Consider the following 16,298-nt stretch of genomic DNA (forward strand, 5'->3'; position numbering starts at 1 on the left):
CTGCTGTGTGCCTGGAGCACCTCCTGTCCTCCTGCTGCACAGGCCTTGAGGGCTGTGGGGTTGTTTCTCACTCCTCTCTCTCAACTGCTGTTGCACATTAGATTCACCCCCTCCCCCCCCCCCCCCCCCCCGCCCCCTTCTTAAAACTTCTCTCACAGAAGTGCAAACAACATCGCTCACTGGCTCAGCTCTGGGTAGCAGTGATTTCCTTTGGAGCAGACTAGAGGTGTCTCTGAAATGACATGGGGCAGCTGCTGGACTCTGCTAACAGAGGTCACACCTACAGCCCCCCTGCCACCAAACCCTTGCCATGTGAACCCAGTACACTCAGATCTTTTTTTCATTCCCTCTGGATTTTAAGTGACGTGATGCCCAGAAAGGACTTTGTACATAGAAAGGGGTGTTTTACATTGAGGAGCACCATTATAATGAAATCTTTCTTCACCAAATGTACCCTTGTTTCTTTATAGATGGACTTGATACGTCAGTCCCATGCCAACACGTATACAAGATGGCATGTCAGTTAAAACAGCCTATGCATATTTTATTTAGCAACTGTGGTAACTTACACTAATATTTTGGTAGTTCGCTGGGGAAGGGAGGAGAAACACATAACTACTTCACTGCCTTATTGTAGAATAATAACTATTGGGCCACCAAACAATGCTGAGGAAATGATAGTCAATTGGATTTTCAGAAGTGATACAAAGAGAACTGGGGCCCTGTCTTGCCTTGTCTGTGTACGTGCTAAAATATAGCTCGCTCCTGTATCAGGGAATTTGTGACTGCGTTACAAGTTGAACACATTTCTCAGGAGGGCAGACCTCAGCTATGGTTTGAGGCGCATTTCAGAGAATGCCCAGATACCAGTACACATTGGGAAGCAAGCGATCACATAAGAGGCTGGGTAGTGTGTTTGAGGTTTGTGGTAGCGATGCTGTTGTTTTCTGCCTTATACAATGGTGTGTTAAGGTTCCAGCTGCTGCAGAGGACCAACATAGCACTGTCCAGTCCTCCTGAACAGGTTTTTAGAGTAATGACAGTACTCTCCAGCAGTATCAAGTTGCCGAGCTGATGTACTTTGCACTGTGAACCGCTTGGATATCACAGTCTCATGGTAATGTGTAAGAATCATGGCTAGTACTGGGGGACAGCCAAACTCCAGAAGTCATCTTGGGGAATGAAAATGAAATCAGATCTTAAAGCTTCTCACTTGTCACCCAACAGGCCAAGCGTGAAGGACAGATTTGGCCCCAAATTTGTATAGAATATAAGTCTAGCAAGCATGTTTCTGTTTGCTTTTGTAATTGCTGTGTATCCTGATTAACTGAAACAACATTTTGATTGAAGTAACTGTCAACTGAATACTGCTGCTTTGTGAGAATCTAACATTCTCTAAAACTGGCTGTGGACAGAAATGAAAACTTGCTTCCCTTTTCATTCTGTAGGCTTAGAGAAAGAAGAGTACATGACACACACAAGAAAATTGTTGTTTAAAATCCTGCACAAGCTAACATGTTTTCATAGCCTAGGAAGACAAATTTGACCTTTTTATTTGCATGTTTTCTAAATTCAACTACCCATTTAAAAGCTATATAAGAAAAAGACAAATATTAACTTCAAAAAATGCAACCCACTCTTCTTAGTCTCAGAAGGCTGCATGGCTGTACAAGACACTTTGTGTAATCCTAGCTTGAGTGACACTGCTCCTAGTTCAATGCTAGGGACAAAGCTGGCATGAAGTTTCAGATACTGGAATTCAGAGATGGACTTCTAATTTTTATGGTCCATGTGTAGAATTAAACAGCCCACTGATAATATCTCAAAATCATCTAGTCTGGCACAGCACCAATGCAAAACAGTATGATATTTTTTTTAGGTTTATGCTATTTCAATCCCTTCATTAATGCAAAATATTCAACTTTAATATTGCATACGTCCTAGAACTGTGCAAGATTTATTATTTAGTGATTATGTCATGCTTTGTAACCTAATTGTCTGATTTTAAACAGGCTTCACCACTGGCCAAAAAATGATGATATAGGCATTCTGAGTCTCAAAATGAGGTGCCTTAAAACTCAAGGTCTCTAAAAATGATTGGTTTATATATGAATTTAGGCTATGGTGTCAGGTTATCAAAGATGTGCAGTTCAGGAAAATTATATTTACCTTTCTTAACCCAAGTATATCAAATTGTTAGGTGGAAAACAACATTAATTCAGGAGAGGTATCATTTGTGGAATAGTGTAGTAGATTTTGATTTTGTAAACAAATCTAGGAAAGGTAAGAAAGTGAACAAAAGGACAGTGGTGTCACAGCTTGCATGTGATGATCACAAGCACATTCTGCTTCCACTGTTATCCCTGAGTTCAGCCTAACCAGCTCCGTAGAAACCTCTGTGCCTGAAAGCAGGTTTGAATGGGTGGATGTGAATTCCTGCAACACACCACAAAGCTTTGCCTGCATGGAACATTCCTGTCCTTTGATACTACCCAATCCTGACATGTTACAGTGAGTTGGGATGCTGCCCTAATGACCCATCCTCCAGATTGTATGGAAGGGCTGGCATCAAACAGAAAGGTTTTTAAATGTTTGTTTCCTCCAGTTTCGGCATCTGCTCAGAGCCCGTCCAGATCCCCCCTTTCCGCTACAAGAGGACAGACGCCAATCTGTGAGCCGGCAGCCTTCATTCACATACTCAGAGTGGACAGAGGATAAAAATGAGGATGACTTCCTAGATTTGGATCCCGTACCAGAGACCCCGGTCTTTGACTGCGTAATGGACATTAAAGCGGAGACAGATCCAACTACTCTAACGGTTAAATCCGTGGGCTTGCAAGAAAGGTAGGGTAGATGTAACAAATAGGGGGAAGTTTGGTCCCAGATTTTGCGGGCTTAGTTCTGTACCTTGTAGGAAGCTTTATTACCTTTATGAATGTCACTTTCAAATATGGTTTTAAACAGAAGTACCTGCTTTATTTCCTGTCTGTTTCCAGTCCAGTCCTAAATATGCAACATATTAATCTACAAGCGCAATTTCCAGATGACTCTCAACAAGTTTTGTTCAAAAGCCTCACTTGTTTCCTTGGAAAGATACATTTGTTTGATCAGTTTCTTGCCCTTCCCCAAGATAGCAACTGCATAGTATGAAAACCAGTATAGGACAGTGAAAGGTTTTACCACTGAAAGATGGATCTGGTTAATTCTTTTTCTGTCACTCATGTTGAAGGATTACTCCTTACTCTAGAGGCAAACCATAGTACAAATGGCAATCTGCTGTAATTCTCTTAAATCAGTTAAGTTAGTCAAAAAGTAAATGAATTCCTCTGAAATTAACCCAGTAATTGAATTGTAGGCTGAGCTGATGTTCACTTCTTGAGCCACGAAAGCAACAGAGCTTTTCAGGGAGATGCACAACTGGGAAAGGGCAGTGATGAGCTGAAAAGAAGGCAGGAGTGATGCAACATTGATTTGTGTTGCATTTCTATGTTTTCACTCATACATCTCACAGATAGGTCACCTGTAATAGGCAAAATTTGAAAGGCCCAGAGGTGTGTGAATTCCAGAATGCGTGACTACAGATAGGGGAAGGTTCAGCAGAGTTGCTGAGTGTTCAGTTGGATTGAACTTCAATCCATAAGATTATTGTAGTACATTTTACCAATCATAAAAGAGTGTTCACGAGTGAAAAGGAAGTACGCCAGATTTAGTATCCTCATCTCTGAGGTGGAAGTTGATTTAAAGTTCCTGTCCTTTATTCTTCTGTGGACCATGGGAAGGCTTTGTTTACATTGTTAGCTGTCTGCATCTTTTTTCCTGTCTTGTTCTTTCAATTGTCTTCGTGAAACAGAGCAAAAATCTTCTGAATAAAAATCCCACAAAAATTCTGAAAGGTGATGTTGTTATGAGTAAGAACAAGTTTATTGCAGGGTCCAATGTAGAAGGGTATCAGCTTTCTTTACTTCCATTTTTTCAAACTTATTTGGAGTGCTCTCCATAGTTAATTCTCATGTCTAAAACTTAAAAAGTAAAACTTAGATTCATTAAAAAAAAAAAAGTATAATACCGGATTTCGAAAGCTCCCTGTGACACAGTAAAGTGTTACAGCAGAGCCTTTTAATTTGCAGTCTGTGAGCTTAAAATATTTTTCTCATACTTTACTCTTGATTACATTATTCGTCCTAAAATGTCTTTCTTCTTGTATTATATTCTTCTGCTTTAAATATGAGATTCCAGTAATTTTGGGTGCATGTCCCTGAACCTGCTGATATTAGTGAGCTTTGCTGTCGTTTTTGCATTATGGACAAGACTGAAATGTTTCAGTCATTTGTGCTTTGAAGCTTCATTGATCTCATTCCATCTCTCTTTTTAAAGATGCTGACATTTCTCCTCAGGTGGCAGCTGGTTTCGGGAAAATACTCACTGTTTCAAGAGAAGTAGTGAATATCAAGTAGTTAAAGTAGTGAATTAAAATTTAAAAATTGTCAAGGAAGTAGGGATGGGGAAAAAGACTACAGCTGATTGAAGTTCTCTCACTAGGTAGAATGTGTTATACAAAGACATAAAGTGAACTTCTCTTCAATATACACATGCTTGAGAAGCCAGACCTCATTTGGGGTTTGGAATATGCTCTGAGAAATTTAATTTACATCAAGCATTGGTCACTCTTCCTTTGTGTTTTTGTATTTAAACTATCTATCCATCCCTCTTTTTTTAATCCATCTTGCTTCTGCATCTTTCTTCCCTCTCATTCTTAACCACCCACACCATTAATAGAGTAGTTGCTAGCTAAATTCAAACAGCACTGAATGTTACTCTTATGAAGAGACCATCTCATTTCCTCATGCTGAAGAATTATTCATACCTTTACGTATGTAGCCTCCTCTACCCTAAAAGAACCCAAAGCATTTGTTATCAAATGCAGTTATTTTGGGGGAGGGATGTAGTACCTCTTTAACAGCACACAGGATGATAGGGTCAAAATATTTTTGAAAAGCACCACGAAAGAGTCAATGTCTACCACTAGTAGTCATATTTCATCCAAAATCATTTACCCATGACTGTGAATTACAGCAGGTGGCTGGCTGCACATGCTTTTGGAAAAACTCCTGAATCTAGAAAAAGGCTGTGATCCAAGTAACAACTTCTACCCATTTCTCTGTGAGCTGGTCATCCTCATGTGTTTACATGTTTTTTCAGCAGCTTCTAAAAACTGTTCCCAAGTAGATTTTTCCAGCTGAGTGAAAGTCATCAAAAATAGGTCTACTGTGTGGATATATAAACATTATACCTAGTACTTATTGTATGGTGTGATGTCATTAATACACTAAAGATGTTTAAATACGCATTCCCTGATGGCACTTGCGTCTTTTTTTTGTCTGTGATATGTGAGATTGACAGAAGCTTTGGAATGCTTTAAAAATATTCAATAAACAATGCAGGCATTTTGGCTTTTTCATTTTGTTGTTGTGGCTAACTTGTATAAATGCCACTAAAAATCCTCCACTTAGGTTATAAACAGAGGTGCTCTTAACTCTTAAAATATTGGGACCTTCTTTATAACCTTCTCATGATGTACTATCGTTGAAAGAAAGTTTGTTGTTTTTTGGTTTTGTTTTTTTTAAACAGGTTAGTTGTTCACTGTAAAGGTTAGCATCTCATGTATTGATTCATGTTGAACTGGTAATGTTTATCCCAAGATTTTCCCCCCCGATGTTGTCTGGGCTACTAAGATATGGTTATTCAGTAGGATCTGGCCTAAAGAAACCTAGGACCAAGCTTTTCACCTGTGATGTTTAGAGTGTCCATATTCAGCCTTGTGATTTACACAAGTATGAAAACTTTTCCTCCAGTTGCCTGCTCAGTGCCTTTGATGCTTCCATTTAGGTGAGAAAATACAGTTACCTCACTACAGAAAACACTTTGATAATATTGGCCTTTGTATTCCAGTGCACAAAATGATCTTCAGTCTTGTTGAGACAAGAAGCATTGCCAATTTTTCAAAGGTAGTGACAATAATATACATAGCAGAACCAGATGGGTGCTTTTCTAAAGTTGTTGTTTATCTGTCATTGGGGCTGCATTTGTTGCTGACACATGCTGGTAATGATGGGGAAGTCCATCCCATTGTAAGCTAACTGATTGCTCTGTTTTGCAGGAGAGGTTCAAATGTTTCACTCACGCTAGATATGTGTACCCCAGGCTGTTCTGAGCAAGGTTTTGGCTATATTATGTCACCACGGGAACAGTCAGCTCAAGAATACCTCCAGACAGCATCAAACATTCTTACTGAAGAGGAACTGCACAAGAAAGCGCTGGATCCTTTCATACTCCAGGCAGAGTTCTTTGTGAGTATCCAACGTTTCCTCATAGGAGCATCAGGAAAATGGGATGTTGTCTGTATTCTATGAGCCTTGCTATTACTTTTCCGCAGGACCAAAATTAGTACATAAAAATTCCACTTTGATCAGTAAAACACTAAATGAAATCCCCAAATTAATCATCCTTTGAAATGGCAATGTCTGAAAGCTTTCAATGATCTTTTCTCTTAAAAACTACAGAATTGGTTCTGGAAACAACAGCAAAGTCTTGTTTTCACCAGTTTGTCTTTTTTTTTTTTTTCTTTTCCTTTCCTCTTTTCTTCCTCAGCGTGCTACTAGTTAATGCAAAATCCAACTTCTTCACTGAAATATAGAAGAAAAGCCTAGTTTGCTATAGACACAGCTTCTTGAAATTTTGAGTTGCCTTAGGGATTAAATTAGTCCAAGTGCATGCTCTTTGTTGTTGAATGTTTGGCATGGAGCTACTTTCCAAGTTGCCTGAATGTTCTCCAGATGACTGAAGCACAGGATAGCTAGGTCACTCAGCTGAAGCCTTAGAAAGTATGTTGTACTGGTTTTTCTTCTGCACAGAAATTATTTACTAGCTGTAAACTGCTTTGTCTGTTGCTTTTAGGATTCTCTTACGCATAGGATCTCAGCAGAGTGGAAAGAAAATGCTTTGCAACATTGAATCTTTTTCAGCCTGTCCCCTTTATGACACTTCAAGTGTCACTTGCTCTTGAGAAAGATTCAGAGATGAGATAGATTGGTCTTTTTTTTTTTTTTTTAAAAAAAAAAAAAAGAAGGCTGACATCATAACTTCCCGACTTCACTACCAGTGTGTCCAGTACTGGCCTCTCAAATTCAATGTGCTACAGCTGTGCTGACCATCTCTGCTCCTAAGCTCCATGAGCTGCTTCTCTGCTGAGGCTGATTTACACATCCCATCTTATCACATGTCTAGTGTCTCCAGTTGGTGGAAGGGTCTTTTGTTTGTCCCTGTCTGGCATTGTCCGCTTAATTGCAGGATATGAGTACTGGAGAATAAGAAGGTTCTCCTTTATTGTTTTCTTTAGGCTGTAGTGTAGAGAGCAGGTAATCCCTGAACACCTCTTTGCTGTCCTTGCCCATTGAGCTGTAAAGTGCAGTGAGCAAAATGAGTGATAAATGCTCCTGCCCAGCTCCATGGTATCAGATCAATGCAGCAACCTGTCATAGTGTGTGTCGTCATCTGTTGCTGGTGAGAGTCACTAGCAAATTACTTCCTTCCACCCTCAGGGAGGAAGAAGGAATGTGAGTCAGAATGGATGGTGTCTGAGGTCCATCACTTTTGGAGCAGAGAATCTTACGTACTACCTTTTACTTAGTTCTGTGCCTACACTTGCAATTCAGTTCTAATAATATTAGGAGCTAACATAATGCTGTCTTGCATATTACTCAATGAATTAGTCACTATGAACGTTTTCATGTTAAGGATTTCAGAAAAGAAAGCCAGTGACAGTAAAAGGAAACATCAATCATATATTGGTGGTAAATTGCTAGAAGTACAGCACCATATGTTTCGGTTGACTTCATCACTTTGCCTCCCTCACAGGCAGGACATAATGGGTTTGGGATTTTTTTATTCCTTTTGTGAATCTAATAATACAATCTACTCTGTGTTTTTTTTGTTTGCTTTTTTTTTTTTTTTGAGCAGGAAATTCCAATGAACTTTGTTGATCCAAAGGAATATGATATTCCAGGCTTGGTGCGGAAGAATCGCTACAAAACAATTCTCCCAAGTAAGTATCCTGCTTTTTTTTAATCACTAATGCAGGGTGGTCTATTCCACATGCTGAAGGGCTTTGCACTTCGGTGTGTTTTCCAGGATACATCAAGTGGGCTGTCATTACCCTGTCCACTGGCTGTATTTATGAAGCAGCAACATAGCTTCAAAGCTAAATCAAATTTCAAAAGAGGTACAGAGCATGAACAACCTAAAATTGACAGAAGATCAGTAGCACTTAGGTTTTTTGAATTACATTGAATTACATCATTTGGTTCTGTTTAAAATTTCTACATGGGAATTTGGTGTGTTTATTCAGAAGCTACTTAGTAGTTTCTTTGATAAACTCCTTTAGAAGGACTGAATTCTATCAACGTTATTTTACTGAGCAATATATTTCTCAGAATCGTACCTCAAATGCAAACAGAGAGAAAGTATTGAAAACTGGTCTGATGGCATTAAGATGACAGAGAAAATCAAGATCTTCTGTTGCATTATTTGTAGCCAAGAATTGGAGTTCCAAGAAACATTTTGTACAGGTTTCTGTATGTATAATTTTCTCCTATGTCTGAATTTAAGTTGCTTGAAAATGAATACATTTAGATGTCATGCTTCATTTTTGCTGTAAGCCGTTGTGGGAAGATGCCACCACTAACCAGAGTTAGCTATACTTGCAAAGCCCAAATGGTTCAGTGTCAGGTTAGTAAAGATAGGTTTAGAGAAGTCAAAAAAAGTCCTCAGCTATACTTGTCATTTTAGAAAATGAACCTTAGTTGGAAATGGTTCCAGGCTAGGTTTTATGCTTTTTTAAACCTAGATTTACAACTTTTTCAGCTGCAGCTAATGTTTCAATGTGCACAACCCTTTCGATGATTTTGCATTCCACCTTAAACCAGAAGCATAAAAACATTCAGCCAGATGTTTTACGATTTCTGTGCTAATTATTGTGATGAATCATTCAAGTATTAATTTGCTGGTTTTGCTGGAAAGGGAAGATTGCAGAAGCTACTGCTGATTATAGAAGCCTAAACTGCTGGATTTTAAAGTGATCTGTCTATTCCACATTCCGTATTTAATGTGCATTTGAGAACTGGATCCATTTTAAATATCCCATTTTGTATTTCTAGACTCGTAGTTGCTGCCATTTTTAACACCCTGTTCCTGAGATGTCAATAACTGCCAACATGCTACCATATATTTCTAAGAATGATCACACTCCAGGTTAATTACTTGCTGCAAACTTTATCTCAGCCTTATGGATATCTGTGTCAGCCATTGCTGTTGCTTTGACCTCTCTTGATAACTAGTTTCTACCCTACCATGCCTCCAAAGATTAACAAGCTTATTCCAAGCTCTTTATGATATGGATTTTTTTTTTCTTGAATGAATTTTAAAACCATAGTCTCTGTGCAAAATTATGTCCCAGGCTGTGGCCAGAGGATGGCCTGATGTCTTTGAGGGGAGAAATGGGCTGACTGGGTTCATCTTTGTTCAGCTACCCCCATTTTGAAGGATACAGTGCTGATAGTAAAGAGGCTAGCAAGGAGTGCAAAAACTATACTTTTATCTCCTTTATGCTTTAAATCTAAGGATCCCAGTAAAGTGTCCATGCATGAAGTAGGCGAGGGAATTGTAGACAAGATGAGGGAGAGTCCAGTCCTTTTTGGGTTTTGACCATCCACTGACTTCCCAGTTTACAAGCTGACCAAATGTTGCCTGTGCTGCCTTGTGTATCTACTTAGTATTTCTCCAAGCTGCAGAAAGCACTACTGACAGGAACTACTGGACAAGCTGCTGCAGAGCAGGCTCAGGCAACTGATTATCCAAGGGAACAGCAAGTGCTTGATTACCAAACCAGAGTGAAACCCAAAATCGAAAACCCTAGAAATAATTAAAATTCCATCACCAACTGCATCTCCAGAAGCACTCTAGGCAGTTATTGTTAAAAGGTAGTCACTTAACATGATGATCAGTTGCTTGCAACCCTCAAGTTAATTGTAGTAAGTGAGAGACATGATAATAGTCTGTTATTCATCTAATTTATATTTCATTTGTAGTAAATTCTTTTTGCAGATACTCACATTTCACTGTTGATAGTAAAATGGCTTAGAAGATGGCTTTCTGATGGCAGAAAGGTGTTTTTGGAAAAATGCAGAGCTAACAAGGTTGATGTGGTTATTTCATAAACATGAAGTTACTTATTTTCAATCTTCTATTTGGGAAAAGTCCTGTGCAATTTCCTGGAAAATTATGACTTTTCTTTAGGATATTTGAAGGCACTGTTTGATTATATGGAAAAGGCTCTTGTTACAGGATCCCAGAGGGTGGCGTGTTGCGTGTCAGTCTCTTTGAATCCTTTTCTGAAGAGTAATGTCTAGACAGACTTTCCTTTTAATTTCTACACAGTTTTATTGCTTTTATGCCATGTTCAGTTATGCAAAACGTTTCAGTAAGTTTAGCCAATTCCTCTAAAATAAATACAGAAAGTCCATAAAATAGATTGTGAGAAAAAATAGCTGACGTTGTTTGGCTTCTTAGAGATGCAGGCTACTACTGTTTTTTGTTGTTGTTGTTGTTTTTGTTTTTTTTGTGTGTGTGTGTGTTTGTTTGTTTTAATAGATATAGTGTCGTCTTTAGCCTGGCCTATGTACTAGTTTTGTCCTAGAAGAACATTTTTTGTTAAGAGTAGGATTTGATTTAACTTAAATGTTTCTGTCTTGAAAAAAATTGAAATTAATGCCACAAACTCTCATGATATTAAAACGTTATGACTTTTGAAAAGAATGAGTTATTCTTGTTTATACATTTCTAAGAGAGGCTGTTTAACTCAGTTATGCTTCCTTAAAACAGTATAAATTCTTCTATCAACAATGCATTAAGAAGCTTCTCTTTTATGAAATAAGATTAGAACTGCTCACTAACATACTACTGTAAAAATGTAAATACGTTAACAGAAAAATCACAAGCCAAGTATCGTAATTTGGAGTTAAAGAATATTATAACATTTTAATATTTGTGGCCACAGCAGTAATAGTCCACATTGAGAATTAACTCATGTTCAACTGCAGCTGAATACCAAAAAGAACCTTTGCTTAGGAGTCTGTGGCACTTAACTTACTTGATAGAGTTCTTCAGTCCAATTTGTTTGTCCCTAGAGATTCACTATGAGCTGGACAATATAGTATTATAGTATTATTGCTGTTCTGAGAAGGGGGAAATGATGTAATCATTACTCAAACTTGAGCAGGCTCTGTGGATGACTGCATAAAACCCAGACAAAAGGACCTTAGGCAAGGGGCCTCACTAACCAGTCCAGTAACATTTAAATAAATATCTGGCAAACGATGTCACCTTGTAGAGTAGCATTATCTCCTGTCTCATCATCTCCCCAGCACTAGGGAGATGAGCAAAGGAGAGCAGGAAGAATTGTATTTCAGAGGAACTCGCTAGCTTCCATATTTCTGTTTTGCTAAACACCATCTCTGTTATTATCTTTGCTTTGTAGATCACATGATATTGTGACTTCATTATCACATAATAGATTATGTGAATTAGTTCTGTCTGAGGACAGTGTTTCATGCTGAGTCTGTTTATAGTACAGTAGGAACAGCTGTGTATTTGGTCCTCTGTGCTTGATCCAATATCACACTGTTTGCATATTTATTATTTTGTTCTGGTTTCTGAACAGTCTCATTTTTTTAATGAAGATGTTATCTGTGGTTTGTTTCTAATATTCCCCTGGTGATGCACTGTTAATGTTTGCTGAGGTCCTCTGTCAGAAGAATGTTTCTTGTGAATGATAAACTGGAGTACTGGTGATAATGGATGAATATGGGCCTGTGTAAGCTTGCATTAAAACAAGTAGAACAACTCCCATTGACTTCAGTGGGAGCTAGACTGAGGTTCTCAGATGGAATCATGTTTTCATTTGTTGTCCTATTAAAACAAGAATAATGCTTCATAAACAGTCCCAAAGAGGAAGGGCCTCAAGTACTGAAATATCTTGCGCAAAAGGACTGTTTAATAACCTTCAATTTCTCCCTAGCCATTACATTTGTTAATAGCACTTCTCGAACTTTAGCTTATTGCAAGACAAAATGGAGGAAAAAATACTCAGCTGGCTTGCCTGTATGCAAGAAATATACGTTTATGATTTGGGAGAAAAAGCATTTGCTGCCATTAGAATAATGTCTTACAAGCCAGGATGGATCTATTCACCCAACAGACTGAGAAATAATTTTCTGGAGCAGAAAAGTTGATGCTTTCCCAGAGTTGCTCTGGGGCACTGACTGTAATAGGAAAAATTCAACAGGCTTCAGAGTGGGTAAAACTATCAGAGGAAGCTAAATGACCCCAAGTACCCTTCACCTTTCTCTGTATTAACATTTTAGCATGGGATCTTTCCAAGGCCACTGACATGTATTGGGATGGCCGTGAATGCATCTAAATGTCTCGCTGTACGAACACTTGTGTCTCTCTTTCTCTCCTATCAGCAAATGATAAACTATTGCTCATCTCTTTACACATTTCAGATCCTCACAGCAGAGTGTGCCTTACCTCAGCTGATCAGGACGACCCCCTTAGCTCTTACATCAATGCTAACTACATCAGGGTAAGAGCTCAACAGTCCTATATGTTTGCCTAGCCTCTATCAGCCACTGTTAATGTAAACAAATTTGCAACATCCACTGGCTTTTAAAGGCATCGTGGCTGATCTGATTGCTCTTCTCTCCTGCTTACATTAACTGAAAACTAAATCTCAAAGTGCAATTGCACTGGTTCAAACCAGAGAAAAGCACACTTCTGCACTTCTTGATGCAAATTGCTTGTCAGTTGGCTGATCCGGGCCCTGGAAAATAAGCCTCAAAAAGGTTTGTGACCTAGCTAGAGTCACCTTGAGGCTATTGGACTCTCATTGCTGGAGTTATGAGACCATATTGTGCCTTTGCTCCATGTGCGTATGTGCAGGAGAAGGGAGAAGAACTGATGCCACGGTGTCTTCATTCCAACCAGCTTTAAAAGACTGAACCTTCAAGGTTGTGGTGGGCATCCCTGTTAAAACTGTTCTCTTGTTGTTTTGTTGGCAGGGCTATGGAGGAGTGGAAAAGGTATATATTGCTACTCAGGGACCAATAGTTAATACTGTCAGTGATTTCTGGAGAATGGTGTGGCAGGAGCGTTCTCCCATCATTGTCATGATTACCAATATAGAAGAGATGAATGAGGTAATGGTGTTACATATAGTCTGTATTTTTATCTGTACTCTGGCAGATATTTTTGGCACAGATGCAAAGCCTGCAGAAATAAGTGAACAGAAGTTAGTTCTCTGGCCTAAACAATCAGAGCTAGAATTAAATTCTTCAGAGTTAGAGAAGAGGTGAGCTGCTTTTCTTTCAGTTCAATTTAGTGAAAGTCTTGTTTTGCTGTCTGACTTAGCCTACTGCTGGTTCTGCTATTTTTTTTGTCTCCCTGCTGACCTGAAGCTTTTCCAAACCCAGCTCTATTTGCAGACATACTTTAAAGCTGTCTCCAAAGGAATCAGAAAGAATTGTATTCTAGCCCTATTTGTTTTAGTCTTCAACAACATCAATGTTTTTCAATCTTGCATTTATTATAGTTCATTGTCTATAGCCACTTCTCTGAGAGGCTGTCCCTGATTTGTGAAAGATAGTTACAATAATCAACAGCTAGAGCTGACTTGGGTATGGAGGCTCTTTTCCTCAAATATGTCCAGGAAATGCTGTTGAAAAACTGAAATTAAGAAGCAGAAATTTTCTATTTACAACCTTCTGGAATTGGTACTTCTAGAAAGTAAATTGTTACAGTGTTTCTGGTAATCTGCCTAATGTTATTTTTGTTTGCAGTAATAAATACTGCTGCCCTGCAGCTGTTGATTACTAATTTACCTACTGCAAAATTTACCCCATAGCAGAGTTGCAAGAACTGTGTGCTTGGGCTTCAGTTTACAGGTCGGTAGCTGATCTTCTGTCACCTTTATTGGCAGAGTAGAATGTAGGAATATGGTCTGGGCCTGTGTTGAGCTCTGCATCCCCCTTCACCTCTGGCAGCAAAGTGTAGTAGAGAAATGGAAATGGTGTTTCCTATCTGCAGCAGCAATATTTGTCAAAGCTTGTCCCTGAAACTCAGTAGTTCAGCTGAGAGCGTTTCTTTTGGAGAAGACATTTCAGACACTTAAAAGACTGAGAATATAGTCATACAGATAGACTGAAGTGCTAGCTGGAAGCTGAGTGCCCATAATTTTTGCATGTTCACAAACCTTTAGCTTTCCCCAGTTGTGAAGTAAATCATTTTAGACTGAATTTTAATAAAAATATATATATATATATATATATATATGGATAAGACAGATACAGAATTACCATGCTTTGCAACACAAAAAAAATATATAATTGCAGCTGGCCAGTTGGACACATGCTCACAGGGCACTGCTGATTTAAAAAAAAAAAAAAAAAAAAAGTTGCTAATCTAAATGTTTTGTTTGTACTAACATTTTAAACTTATGTCCTCACATCCAACTTATCTCAGGCAGCAATGAAAGAATAACTTGCTCATTGATCAGAGTTGGCAGGTTATGGTGAATAAGATGTTGAAATATTGTGACATAGTGTACCCAAATCATTAAAGGACTTTGAGGTTTGAGAGAGAAAAAGAAGCAGAGGAAACATTGGTCCTGAATGATGTATTTGCTGAGAAGTTCTGCTATAGTTTTCATATAACAGGAATGTAAAATAACCTTTATATCTGAATTTTCTCTCATCCACACTGACAAAGTATTTCATCCATCATCTCAGTCTTGGAAAGGAGCACAGTGCAGTGGTGTTGCTCTATATGAGTGGAGCTAGCTACAGTCTCTATATTATAACAGAACTGTTGATTTTTTTCTGATACCTTTTGTATCAAAAATTAAAAGGTGTCGGGAATCTCAGCCGTAAATACAGGGTAAGTCCTTTCATGTGGATGTCTCCTATATTCATTCCCTCTTTTCCATAATACATATTAATATATGAATAACAGGACTTCAGAATTATGTAGATTTAAAACCAAAACTTTTGTTCTGCCATGATGCTAGTAACAGAGGCTTTGTGTTCCTGCTCAATGCAACAACTTGACTAATGCGCGTATGAAGAGCTCTGTATCTCAGCCCTCTGTCGCATCTAATCTGAACTGACAGACAGCCCACGGAAATGAGTGGGCAATCTTACTCCACTCCTTGAAGCAGAGCAACGTCTGTGCTATTGATAGATGCTAGCGCACTTGACAATTTTTACAATGGATTCTGCAGTTTAAGAAGAGAGGAAGTAAAGATGAGATCTGCGTAAATAATTTTACAGAGACACAGTGGGCCACATTCCCAGTGGGTTATTAACTGATGCGCTATACAGATGGAACAGCACTGCTTCTCCTACACACAAATTTTGACTCAGTAGCTTTGCAGAATACTTTTCTGTTGTTAGTCTTTATCCTGAAATGGAATTACTCTTGGTGGGGGAGGGCAACACACACCTTTAACTCACTTCCTTCAAGACTGTGTGCTGCCATGTAGAAGAGAAAGCATGCAACTATCCTCTTTAACTGGGTCCGTCCAGCAGCAGGTTCTCATTCTCTTAGGATAACAAGAGGTTGTTTCTTGCTTTAACACAGGGGAGTCTTTTTATAAGAAACTGCCTTGTTCATGTCATTCCTTGTCCATGGACCTGTCCCTACACTGCATTGAAGTGCTTGTCTCTTCTTTTGCATATTGATTAGCTTAAAGAGCGATTGCGTACAAAAAACACAATTGTTTTCAGTCCTTCCAGGACAAGAGTGGTTACAGATCCCCACCTATTTGTGCAGAGTATCAGTACCATGATGTAGATTTGCAAATGGACCGTGGTTTCAGCGTCTTTAATTGTCAGGCGATTCTGGCTGCATCTCTGGTTGTGTTTTGGCAAAATCAAATGTAGCAGTCTGATAAAACCCATAGCTATTGCTTCCTTTTTGTTCCTTATCTTTGATGTAAGATCCTCAACATCCATTTAAAGCGGATTTTGGTACACAAGTTAATTCCCCAAACATCTCCAGTCATGTTCTTTTGTACAAAAACCTATGCAGGTAATAATCTTATATTCATAGAGCAATGGCCCTTTACCAAAAGTAGAAAAAAATTATTTTGTATTTCCGTATCCATTTATACACACCACAGAAATAGCGGC

The 16,298-nt window shown here is 38.7% G+C and overlaps 1 protein-coding gene across 20 annotated transcripts in view; it reads left to right on the top strand.

Moving 5' to 3' along the window:
- The window catches only part of PTPN5 (protein tyrosine phosphatase non-receptor type 5), an 82,595-nt gene that overhangs the window by 53,297 nt on the left and 13,000 nt on the right, over nucleotides 1-16,298 (top strand). For all 20 annotated transcript variants that reach the window (XM_068683529.1, XM_068683527.1, XM_068683528.1 and 17 more), the window contains 5 exons: nucleotides 2,606-2,844; nucleotides 6,158-6,347; nucleotides 8,017-8,101; nucleotides 12,618-12,697; nucleotides 13,173-13,310. In XM_068683529.1, coding sequence (XP_068539630.1) covers nucleotides 2,606-2,844; nucleotides 6,158-6,347; nucleotides 8,017-8,101; nucleotides 12,618-12,697; nucleotides 13,173-13,310 — 732 coding nt within the window. The remainder of the gene's footprint in view (nucleotides 1-2,605; nucleotides 2,845-6,157; nucleotides 6,348-8,016; nucleotides 8,102-12,617; nucleotides 12,698-13,172; nucleotides 13,311-16,298) is intronic.

The sequence above is a fragment of the Anas acuta genome, chromosome 5 (genome assembly GCF_963932015.1).
Source record: "Anas acuta chromosome 5, bAnaAcu1.1, whole genome shotgun sequence".
Lineage (NCBI taxonomy): Eukaryota > Metazoa > Chordata > Aves > Anseriformes > Anatidae > Anas > Anas acuta.